Below are 11,567 nucleotides of genomic sequence, written 5' to 3'. Positions count from 1 at the left end.
GTCACCGCCAGGAATAACCGGAACATCCCGGGCTGCGCTGGAAGGTGACGCCACCCCCGAGCTCACACTGGACGCTCTATATAAGAGCCGGGGAACGGGGCGGGTGCGTTTAACAGCCGGGAAACCAGCGCGGCTGGGATCGGAGCTGCCCCATGGAGCAGGTACGAGCTGCGACGGGTCGGAGCTGCCGCTGCGCCATGAGCCGGGCGGGGACGGGATGGACGGACGGGATGGATGGACGGGATGGACGGACGGGATGGATGGACGGATGGACGGGGCTCTGCTGGTTGGGCTCAATTACTGCGGGTGATGGGGGCTCACTGCGAGGCGGAGGAAGCAGCTGCCCGCTACGTGCTCAGCTCGTTGGCTCAGAATGTTCTGTTGTGCTCTAAGTGCTCGTGTTTCTGTCGGAAGGGAAAAGCGTTTCTGCTGCTCTGGGACGCCGTCCCGACAGCTCTGCTTTTCCGACACGTTTCCTATGTCAATAACCCGAAGTTCTGACAGTAGTTCCGTGTCCGCACGTTGTGCTGCCGCGTGCAAAGCCTGGCACACGAGCGTGCGAGAACAGGAGGCACAACACGGGCAGGGAGCGGGGCGCAGCCCTTCAGCCGCAGCAGCTCGGCCCCACTGCGGGCGTTACTCCACAGCAAAACCCACCCGTGACACCCGCAGCTCCCACCCCAGGGCTCAGCGCTGCGGCTCCGTCCCGTTGCAGCCGCAGAACGGCTGACACTCAGCAGCTGCTCTGGTGGAAAACAGCCCCGGCTGCAGCACGAGAGTTTCTCTTTAAGGCCGGGCGCAGCTCAGCTCCCTCCTGCTGGCTCGGCACAGCTCCGCGCTCCTCGCCCTGTCCCCAGGGATCCCCGTTCTGCTGGAAGCAGCCTCGCAGTTCCTCGCAGTTCCCAGTGCCAGCAGCGGGCGGAGCAGCCCGGCAGGTCTCATAGCGCTGTTAACGGGACGCAGTATTTCTTTCCTTCTGTCCGGGAGCCGGCGCAGCTCTGAGCTCGCTCCGTGGACGATCCCCATCGCAGACGGCCGCGCTGTTTGGTTCAGGGCTCACCAGCCCAAACCCTCTGTGTGTCCGGAGGGGTTTGCTCTCAGCTCGGTCTTTCTCTTTATACTCGCAGTGTTTTCCCCAGAGGTCTCGTGGCTGTTTTGTTCCCCACAGCTCTGTTCCCTATGGGTCCTAAACGTGACATGCTGACGTGTGGGTGATACTTTCCTTTATCAGCCAGAGCCAGTGAAAAAGAAGCGTCCTCCAGTGAAGGAGGAAGATCTCAAAGGAGCCAGAGGAAACCTGTCCAAAAACCAGGAAATTAAGTCCAAGACCTACCAAGTCATGAAGCAGTGCGGTAAGTCTCTTCTCTTTAATGGAAATAGTAACAAAAACCTCCTGCTGTAAAGCATAAACTTAATTGCTGTTATCAATGAATGAATGCAGCTCCAAATTAGCAGCCAGCAATGCGCTCGCACCCCCTGGCCTGGCTGCAGCACCATGTAATCCATGAATCCCCCAGGCTCTACGTCAAGCAGTCGTTCTTCCTTTCTGGTCACAGTAGAAGGGAGAGCCCTGACTGCCTGCTGGGCTGCAGTGCCAGCCAGATCGTGTCAAGGAGCGGAGCCCAAACTGAAATCTGGATCCTTGCTCATAGACTTGGGAATATATATATATATGTATATACACACATTGCTTCTACCACCAGTAGGAGGTCACAAAGAAAAATGAAGAGTTAAAACCCTTATTCAGGATGATATCTTGAACCTCATTGTAGCTCATAGAGCAGCTGTGTGGGTTCAGGGTCAGTGACGGTGATGACCAGCTCAGACGCTGGGAGCCTTCCCATGCTCGCAGTGGGAGCGCTGGGGTTGGGAAGTCGATGGGCTGATGAACTATTTCTCCACTGCAGCAGCACAAACATCACTGCCAGCACTTGGGGAATCCCTGCACTGATCGCCTCCTCTCCTGGGGTTCTTTTTGCAGAACAAATGGGCTCTGCAGCACCTTCCATATTCAGCCGAGCGCGGACGGGCGGTGAGACGGTCTTTGAGAAGTCCAAGGACGAGCCGCCCAAAAGCGTCTTTGGGTGAGAGCCGGGCTGCACCCCACGGGTGGCTGTGTAATGTTACTGCACGTCTCTGACCCTGCACCGAGCTCACCATAGTTACAGACACCCAGTTTCTACCTGAAGTCATTATAAAGGGAGCGGGTTAATATCAAAGGGTACAACTTCCACTTTTGTTTTTATTACGGGCGTTCTTTCCACGTGCAGAATGCTGTTTGCTGCAATGGGTTGGTAAATAAAATGACTGTTGGACACGGTCTGGCACGTTGGTGACTGATTGAACTCGGGCGTACCCTGATCCTGTGGGCATTTGGGCATCACAGCCTCGATCCAGCTGCTGACTGCAGCAAATCAATGTGCTGGTGATGCTGTTTTAGCACCTGTGAGGTCTCCTCGCAGTATTTGTGTCTAAAATGTCAGTGAAGCTCTCCCAGATGCGCACGTTTCTGCAGGTTATTTGTGTTCATTCTGGATAACGAATGGCACCTCCTGCCTGCAGCTGAGAGCTGCTCTGGAGGTAACGCCTCCTGATGAAGGATGTTGATCTACAGTGTTGGAGGCAGATGTTGGTGGGATGGCAGAAGGGGGCCGACCTTCCTGCTGAGAATTTGCTCTGTGTGACAGTGTTACTGTGCTTTGCGTATCTGCTGTGGTTTCCATAGAAATAAATGGGAGGTATTACTTTTGGAGAGACCTGCGTATAATCGTAGAATCATAGACTGGCTTAGTCTGAAGGGCCCTTAACGCCTGCCCTGCTCCAGTCCTCGCTGTTGTTGAAATTGTCATCCATGTTGTCTCTGGGCTTTGGGAAGTGGGCAGTAAAGCCCTGACAGACACGGGAATATCAAAACAAGTCATTGGATGCTGATGCTTTTATTTCAATTGCTCCTGACACTCAGCCGTCAATTACAAACTGGAAGGAGATTTCTCTTTTAATCCTGCAAAATTCGAGGCTATAATTTTAATGGGGTAAGTTAACGCAGTAACACAGAGGTACGTTGGGGGCTGGGGATATCGGGGTATCTGTGCACACAAGCAGAACTGCCATTTGTCTCCCGAGATTCGAATCTGTTCCATCCTGGCACTGTGGTGTGAGGTGAGATTCTGGGCTTGTAGCACTTCTTCAGCAGTGAGAAGTTCTGTTATTTCAGAATCAGGCTTCCCAAGGCGCCGCTGTTTAAAACAGACTGGGAACAACGTAGTCTGTGTGAACACCGTCTATTAGCCCAGCCCCGTTGTTATGAACAAACCAGCAAGGAATATCGGTGCCGTGCTCAGGATCCCTCCTGTAGTCCTTCTGCCAGCCCCTGCCAGGCAAAACGCATCCCCAGAATCAGAGCAGAACATACACGTCAGCAGAGCCGTCCTTTCTAAGGGTTTGGTTATTTCGTTTACCTTGTCACTACCAGCTCCTTGTTTTTAAATATCATTGTGGCGTCTGGTTTCTTGGGATCAGCCCCAGGATGAATTTCAAGTATGGTAAAGTCAACGGGGTGGAAAAACTGCCCTAAAAATAGAAGCCAAAATTAACATTTCAAGTATGTTGCAGATACAAAAGAAAACAAACAGAGCTCCCAGGATGCCTGCATTGCTGCTGACCGAGTCCCTCGGGTTCTGAATGCAGAAGCAAACGCCGAGTTTTGTGCAGAGCTGAATGTGTGATCATGGAACCACTGACTTCTTACAAAGTGGAACTCTGTGCGTATCATCTGGACGTGAGTTTCACCTCCCGAGTGTGAGGTAAAATTGGACTTTCCTTGTCTAGCTCTTCTACTTGCAGTTAATAACAAAGCAGAGTAACTTCTGTGTTATTAACAAACCTGTGGGTGGGCTTAGCAAGGCAGAAGAGTCCTGAAGACGTGAGGGAGAACAGCGGATGTCAGTGTCTGCAGCAGCAGCAGAGGAATTGAAGAGATGGCGCACAAAGCCCGAGCCCAGAGCATCGTTCAGAAATCTTAATACAGTCAATCAGCACAGGCTCAACTTTCTCCCCTTTCTCAGCTCAGAAAGGCTGGGTACAAGGTGGTGTCTGCAAACCATGTCGCCCCAAGGCAAGCAACAACGTTCACAGCGCTCAGTGAATTCATACCTAACAATCCGTGCGTCTGTGCAGACAGTCTGTGACTTCCCAAGGTGTACAGCCCCAAGAAATCCCTGTGGAGGGGATGCTTCTTCCAGACTTGGTGCAGAACTATAACAAACGATGCGCCGCTGCCCACTGAGAGCACCAGGCTCTTCTTCTTGTTAACTATCAACGTTAAACTGAGGGAAAGAAAAAAGGACAGTTCAAGACTCAGACTAAATGACATCTGCAAAAGCCTGTTACGGAAAGGTGTTCCTATCAAAGCTGCTCCTATAACAGCACGGTTAATCACAGATAGGTTAGTGAGATTTAGTGTAGCACCTCATGCTCAGTAAAAAAGATGGAACCAGAAAAAAAAAAAAAAAAAAAAAGTGTAACCAATAACCCAGGCATCCAATACGCTCCTTCTGCAACCATTACCCTTCTTGTTGCAACGTGACCGAGTCAAGCCAGGTGCAAGTTGTCCTTTCAGTCCCATTCTGAATGGTGATCTTCTCAGGAGTTACTGTCACTTTTATGTCCAGGTGCTTGTTTGCAATGCCGAGCTTTCCAAAATACGTATTTTGGATCTTTGCATCATTATTTACTTTCTTGTCACCAATGAGTTCTCCGTTCACTGTGATGCCTAATATTGAAAGGAAACATCAGGTATTGATTGTTTCATAGAGAATCATGTTGTTGATAGTTTGTATTGTTTCACAGAGGATCAGTTGAGGTCAAGGAGTGTTGTGTTAGGTTTAGCTACAGCTCAATCAAACAAACCAAAACTGAAAAACAGCTCAGAATTACTTGAGCGCGTTTGTGCAAAAGTCCAGTAAGGGAACAAAGCTGGAGGCTGCTCTGTAGATACCTGCAATGAGCCATCACCTGCTTGATAAAGGCTCAGTATTTCTGTGGGGGGTACAAACAGCCTGTCTCTCTTCCAGGTACTCCATGAAATGGCAAACTAAGGATTATTTTATTGCCTTTACTTTCCGAGACAAACAACATCTCTTAACTCCCAGAGAACTTTCAAACAATTAAAAGTTCATTTTATTCCAGGAAGTGAAAACAGCCACAGTGGCAATATCCTATCACAGCAATAGGAGCTCCTGCTGACTTTGCAGAAAAAAATAGTTCATGCAGTATAAACAGGGAGAAGCAGCCTTTAAAAATGAGGTTTTTCAATAGAAGTGTTCTGATTTACTGCATTTTAAAGTGATAAACTCACCTGTAACTGGGTCATTTATCAAACTTAACACAGCACCTGGGTTTTCATTGATATTGAAACAAATGGCATCTTCTTTTTGTGGCACAGATATAATGAAGTGTGGATCTCCATCAACTGTAAAGGCAAGTCACAGGTATTTGTATAGTGATGCACAAGTTCAAAGTTCCACATGAACACTTAAAGCTGTGGTAATGGATCCACTGATAGCAGGGTCCAGCAGGAACTGTCTCCTGTTACATGCCTAGCTTAGTCCAGCCCAGCTGTCAGACGGAGTGGGGATGTCCCAAGGAAGCTGCTACCACATCTCAAAAGTGGACTACAACCTTCTTCTCCATAACTCTCCAGGTATGTGCCATTTATCCTGTGACCCTCCATCATTGCAAAATATGGTACACAGACTGCAGGATCAGAATGGGCACCTATGAGTGCTTATCTCTGAGGATGAAATTATTAATGAGGACAGGAGAATAGGCAGCCAGCATCACAAAGCCTAGGAAGTGGGGAGAGGACTAAGAAAATGACCATGCACAATCTCAGTGACTCCACTATTTAAATAAGTGAATAGAAGTACAAGTCCTCTAAGGGTAAAAGGAAAGTCTGTTTTTGTGGAAATAAATAATCTAAAAACTCTGAGAGTTGTGCAATTTAAACACCCACGTATGTTTTCCTTCTAAACTGAAACAACTGAAGCTAACCAAAACTTACCACTAGTGTACCAGGTAGGGTTTGGTGCATGTACGTAGTGTACTGGTGAAGCTGCAGAATGCGGGAAGAAAAAAAGCTGTTAGAAAAACATCAAAATTGAATATTTATGCACTATATGCAAAGTACATGTAAAATGTCAGCTAGTTAACCTGCTAGGTAAATTGCTAGCATCATTCTAGTTCTTAAACTAAATGGGATGACGGTGTGTCCCTTTTGAATCAAGCAGAGCTTTAGGATAGAGAGAGGTTTGTTCTGTAACCTCATGACTTACCCTGTGCAACTATGGGGGCAGACTGAGCTGTGAATGAAACAAAAAATACTTCAGAGGTAGAAAGAATGAACGACATTCTGTCCCGCTGCCCTCCCTCCATTAGAGCCAACTCCAAACCCTCGCAGCCATGTCCACATTTCTGAACACTTCTAACAAAGAAAAACAGTCACAACCGTTTATTCAGTTTTTGTACTGCAACAAAGCGAACTGTGAACTAATCCAACACAGTGTCATGGTCAGAAATCACAATGCACTCTACAGCAAAACTGCTTCTCTGAGGGTCCTGTAAGGGATCGGGGAGGGGTTGGGGTGATCTGCTCCTTTTCTAATTCCTTTGTGTTTGCTCCAAGCTCTAATATTGCAATGTCAGGAAGATTTATCCGCCCATTCCCACATGTTTGCTCTCTTCTTTATCTGGAACTACAGGGCAGTGTTTGTAGATGGGTATTTGTGCCAAAGAAGCAGCATTCACAGCAGCACTGAAGGCATCTTTGTGAGGAGACTTGTCTACACACTGGTACCTGTGAGCCAGCAGTGCCCTGGAAAGCAGCGTAAGTTGTACAGGGCCTGAATTCCGTGCTGGTGGGACACTGCAGCTCTGAGGATCCACACTGAAAGTGGTGTTCACAACCTTTTCAATCCCCAACATTTTTGATCTAATTATAACGATCTTAATCTATGATGCAATATTTTCATACAGTTATTGGGGAATAAATCAAGTGATGCAGGAAATCTATCTCTAATAGTTAAACAGTGATAGGTGAATTTAATAAGAAATGTACGTACCTTCAGCTGTTACCATCAGTGGACAAGCAAGAGGGAGGAAAAGAGAGAATTACAATTACAATTGTACAATTCAAAGAAAACAAACCAAAACTGTTTCTGAGCTGTCAGATTCAACCATACGTCCTCAGCATTTTGTAGCAGTTATGAATCCAGACTAATCTGCCTGAATGTGTTCATTAAAAAATATTTTACAGGTATTATCACCTCTGATATATTCCACATGAGGGAGATCTCCTGGCTCTCTTTTCACACAGAAAGATGCTTCTACATTTACTTTTAAGAAGTGTATAAACGATGAAGGAGAAAGTGATGTGAACAAAATTAAGTATGGATAAATTATGAGGTTAGAAATGATACTTCCTTGACATGAAATATTTTAGATATAAATATTAAATACCCTGATTATGAATTTATGGTATTTTCCCTGTATGAACTAGCAGTGAAAAATAATTCTGCAGAAACCGGACACATGCAAGGCACAGAGAACAATTTTTTTTGACATGTGTTTAAATCTACGCTCACACGAAACTTTCTTTAGATGAACATGAAAGCAACTTTGATAAAACTTAAAATATCTGCACCTTCAGTAGGTTTGTCAGCAATCGCTGCTTGATTTTCATCTTCTGGCTTGGTTACCACCATGGACGTCAGCGGTGTCACAAAGTTGTATTTCAGAGATAGATCCAGGGCTTCAGCTGTAAGATTCTCCTTTTCTTCTCCTTTAGCTGCAATGCTGAACACAGGGAGAGGCTCCTAGCACCAGGGATTGCCAAATTACCCGTTGAACTCTGAACCAAGCACTTTTTTTTAAAGAGAATTTATCTCTGCAGCTAAAAAGACAAAGCTGTGCTTTCCATTTATGATGATTTAAAACCGCTTAATTTGCTAACTGCAAGGCAAATGCTGAGGTTGTGGGGATTTTCCTTACTGTTCTTTATGCTTTCCTATCGGCATCTCGGTGCGATGATGGGCAAAAACAAGGAAATAGATCTGAGTTGCAGCTTTCCATCCTAGAGGCTGGACCAGTCACCCAGCTTAATGGTTTCGCTGAACTCATCATTCTTGGTGTAATTACCGTTTTTCCAGGAGTTGCTCAATGGTGAGATAAGCCCAAAGCCTTTCAATGAAATCTCCAAATATGTATTCCTGTTCTTGGAAGGCTTTAGCTGTTTGCTCCTTATCTTGCTGTGTAGTAAATGACAGGGCATCGTTAGCCTGTTAGGAATAAGGAAAATAAGGCAGGGACTCCCAGAATTTTCTAAAATCAAAACCTTAACATCTGAAAATCTTACTAGATTGCAAAACATTGTGGTCCAACAAAGAACTTGCCCAGGAATTTTTAAGCTTCTGTAAAGCTCAGCAGTGTGTGCTGTGGGATATAATGCACATTCCAAATTCAAATGATGTTTGGTTAATTAGAATTTGACTACTCAGGACTTGAAGAATCTTGATAATGATTCTTATAATATATAGGAACTTGTTTAATATGAAGACTACTGCCTACAGGCACTGAACGCTTGGCTCCTGAAAGAACTGGGTAGGATATTTAGAGAGTAAAGAGGACAAAATAAGTTAGCAAAGCTTATTCAGTCACATCGTGCAAAGTTGTTCTGGATTGACCCAGGTATAACTGACAGATGAGTAACTTGCCTAAGGAACTTGTAAAAGCAATGCCTTTAGTGCACTTACTTTCTCACATATGCAGCAATACAGATTCTCACTGACGAGAAGACATATGTGTGACTATTTTCAGTTTTGCCACCTCAGAATATGGATACTCTGCATAGCAAGGAAATAGTCAAAGAAATCCGTACTTACACCTTCGCCTTTCACATCTACTGTCAGACTGTTTTGGTTGATGTCTCTAAAGCGCCCAGCCACCACAATCTCAGACCCATCATAGAAATGCTTAAAACTGTTTTTAGTTACATCTGCAATTTCATTTTCTGGGTAGTTTAATTCCACATCCACGAGCATAGGATTGGACACCTCATCATAAAAACCCTGTAGGATAAAAAGGAAAATATTTAACCACCATTTTTTCTTTAATTCATGCATAGATCTGTAACCAGTGCTATTTCAGCAGTGAAAATTCAGAATGTATTTTAGAAGAAATATGTAAATATTCAGTTAAATCTCAGAGTACAACTCCTAAAAATCTACCAGTAAGGCAAATGAGAAAGGACACATCAACTTTTCAGTCTCACTAAGACAGAGGGAAAATACCCAAGAAAACGTGTTGAGGATGATGAGTTCCATCGACATTCATCACGAGGGACGCCAAGATCTTACTGATACTTACAAGATACTTACCTGAATTAACACATCTCTCATCTAACTTAAGTTGTGGTTACTGTACCTGGAGTTGTATGGCTGAATCAGAATCAGGATAAATCCGACGGGCCAATCCCTTATTTTCCAGTGCCATCTTCTCCAAGAAGTTGTAATCAACACCGTAGCCGAAACCAAGATTGTACAAAGTATATTTTCCTTCAATGGCTTTTTTCACATGTGTCTGAATGTCATTGGTATTTGATATGCCTACATTAAACCAGAAAAAGGTTGAGTTTAAACAGATAAAATGAAATGTGGTTAGCTGTGTTTGGATTTCCTAAGAGGCATTATCAGAGATTTCTTGGTCAGATGATGCTGGTGTAGAAGCATTTCAATCATGAGAAAGAAAAAAGCAGGAGTCAAAGATAATGGCCTATTTTAATTGAGTGGGTTTTGTTAGTTAATTCACTGTTATTTCACCCAACATAAACTTACCTACATTTGGTTGGCCATCTGTTAACATGATAATTATTGAAGCACTTCTCTTGGGCACAAGGTTTCCTTCGTGAGCAGCATTCAGCATATCAATTCCTTTCATCATACCACCATATAAATTTGTCACTGTAAGGTAGACGTAGAAATTGAGCTTCAGCACAGTCAAAATAATGGACCATGTTTCATGGGAATTTGACAAAACCTGATTACAGTGAAAAGTTTGAGTTTGCTAGCAAGGGGATGCTTAGATACAAAAATAACGGAGCTTTGCAAACATAAGGATAAAAACACATCATCTGTTGCAAATGTGGCAGCACTGTGTTCACAGACTGAATTAACATATGCAACAACTTATGGCAAGTAAAGTACTCACAGCCCTCAGTGTCAATGGTCCGAACAAACTTTCTTGCTTCATCCAAATTTTCAGGAGTGGCTTTGATTAGTGTTTCTTTCCAGGTATGTACGTCGCTACCAAACAGTATGAAATTGAAGTGGTCATCTTCTTTAATATCATCTAAGATTTTTAGAAGTGCTTCTCTTGTCTGTAAGAGGAAGAGATTGCAATTTATCGTTCAACTTTAAAGAAATGGGTGCTTGCAGTTTTACATAATAGATCTCTCCAGTGCTTTTTTCCTTTTGTTCCTTTTACACAGAGAAAATAATGTAGCTCCAGGTTTGTGGAAAGGTTCATAAGCAAGTGTGGCTCACTGCTTGAGCCTGTCTAGGCCTCTTTGGATGGCCTCTCATCCCCTAGGTGTGTGGACTGCATCACACAGCTTATTGTCATCAGCAAACTGCTGAGAGTGCACTTGATCCCACTGTCAGTGTCAATGGTAAAAATATAAGAGTACACCAGTCCCAGTACTGACCTCCAAGGGACACCACTCATCACTGATCTCCATCTGGACATTTCACTATTGACCACCACTCTCTACTAATGATCTCATAACCAGTTCCCCATTTATTGAACAGTCCAGCCGACAAATCCACATCTTTCCAATTTAGAGAGAAGGATGTTATGTGGGACCATGCACCCATGGTCCCTTCCAGCAACCAAATGCACCCTAAGTCGTCTTTACATAATAACAGAGGATCTTTCACTGAGACTCTAAAGTAATGTAATAGCTTACCTGTTCTATTTCTCTTCCACTCATTGAGCCACTGATATCAATTATAAAAATAATGTTCTTGGGCAAATTTGGAAGATTCGTTGGTGCAAAGAAGTGCACAAAGTAGCCATTGACAATCTGAAAAAAAGGACATAAGATGTCAGCAAACCAGTAGCTTTTGTGTATTACAAAGATAAAACTGATAAAATTGAAAGTACTTTTATTTACCCTCTACCCCCTGAGGAGACTAACAAATCCTTACTAGTCTCACCTCCACCCATGAGCCCAGGAGTGTTGTTTAAGTTTAAGCCTGAATGTGCTTGACTTATGCCTGTCACTAGCAGTGTCACAACTGTGCCTGCTCCCATCTGTCCATTGACTGATTTGGAACCCACTCTGTAGTCTGACTTCACAGCACAACCTGACAAATCTGCCTGACGAGCTGGACTCTTGGCTGAATTCAAACACCATCTCTGGGTCTGCCTTGCTTAGGTATCCTGGGGACTAGACTCTTAGCTAGTGAAGCTGTGCTGTCACAGCCAGCTTGCTGCCCTTTCGGGAACAAGTGGCC

The 11,567-nt window shown here is 44.7% G+C and overlaps 2 protein-coding genes across 2 annotated transcripts in view; one reads left to right on the top strand and one right to left on the bottom strand.

The window, feature by feature from the left end:
- The first annotated feature begins 9 nt into the window (after window positions 1-9).
- MUSTN1 (musculoskeletal, embryonic nuclear protein 1) lies at window positions 10-2,320 on the top strand. Its single transcript, XM_015874450.2, has 3 exons — window positions 10-161; window positions 1,232-1,352; window positions 1,982-2,320. The coding sequence occupies exons 1-3, from the start codon at window positions 153-155 to the stop codon at window positions 2,086-2,088; spliced, it is 237 nt and encodes a 78-aa protein (XP_015729936.1). The 5' UTR covers window positions 10-152; the 3' UTR covers window positions 2,089-2,320.
- Window positions 2,321-2,917: 597 nt separating this feature from the next.
- Window positions 2,918-11,567, bottom strand: part of ITIH3 (inter-alpha-trypsin inhibitor heavy chain 3) — a 14,848-nt gene continuing 6,198 nt past the window's right edge. Inside the window, exons 8-22 of the mRNA XM_015874433.2 lie at window positions 11,018-11,134; window positions 10,261-10,429; window positions 9,888-10,013; window positions 9,478-9,659; window positions 8,937-9,122; window positions 8,194-8,333; window positions 7,700-7,851; window positions 7,119-7,124; window positions 6,333-6,359; window positions 6,062-6,112; window positions 5,357-5,470; window positions 4,567-4,771; window positions 4,153-4,325; window positions 3,459-3,570; window positions 2,918-3,370 (exon numbers count right to left, since the gene is read on the bottom strand). Of these exons, the coding sequence (XP_015729919.1) occupies window positions 3,241-3,370; window positions 3,459-3,570; window positions 4,153-4,325; window positions 4,567-4,771; window positions 5,357-5,470; window positions 6,062-6,112; window positions 6,333-6,359; window positions 7,119-7,124; window positions 7,700-7,851; window positions 8,194-8,333; window positions 8,937-9,122; window positions 9,478-9,659; window positions 9,888-10,013; window positions 10,261-10,429; window positions 11,018-11,134 (1,890 nt within the window). The 3' untranslated portion in view covers window positions 2,918-3,240. The remainder of the gene's footprint in view (window positions 3,371-3,458; window positions 3,571-4,152; window positions 4,326-4,566; window positions 4,772-5,356; window positions 5,471-6,061; window positions 6,113-6,332; window positions 6,360-7,118; window positions 7,125-7,699; window positions 7,852-8,193; window positions 8,334-8,936; window positions 9,123-9,477; window positions 9,660-9,887; window positions 10,014-10,260; window positions 10,430-11,017; window positions 11,135-11,567) is intronic.

This window comes from Coturnix japonica, chromosome 12 (assembly GCF_001577835.2).
Source record: "Coturnix japonica isolate 7356 chromosome 12, Coturnix japonica 2.1, whole genome shotgun sequence".
NCBI classification, from domain to species: domain Eukaryota; kingdom Metazoa; phylum Chordata; class Aves; order Galliformes; family Phasianidae; genus Coturnix; species Coturnix japonica.
Note: the sequence above shows the minus strand (reverse complement) of the source record. Positions and strands in the feature narration are given on the sequence as shown.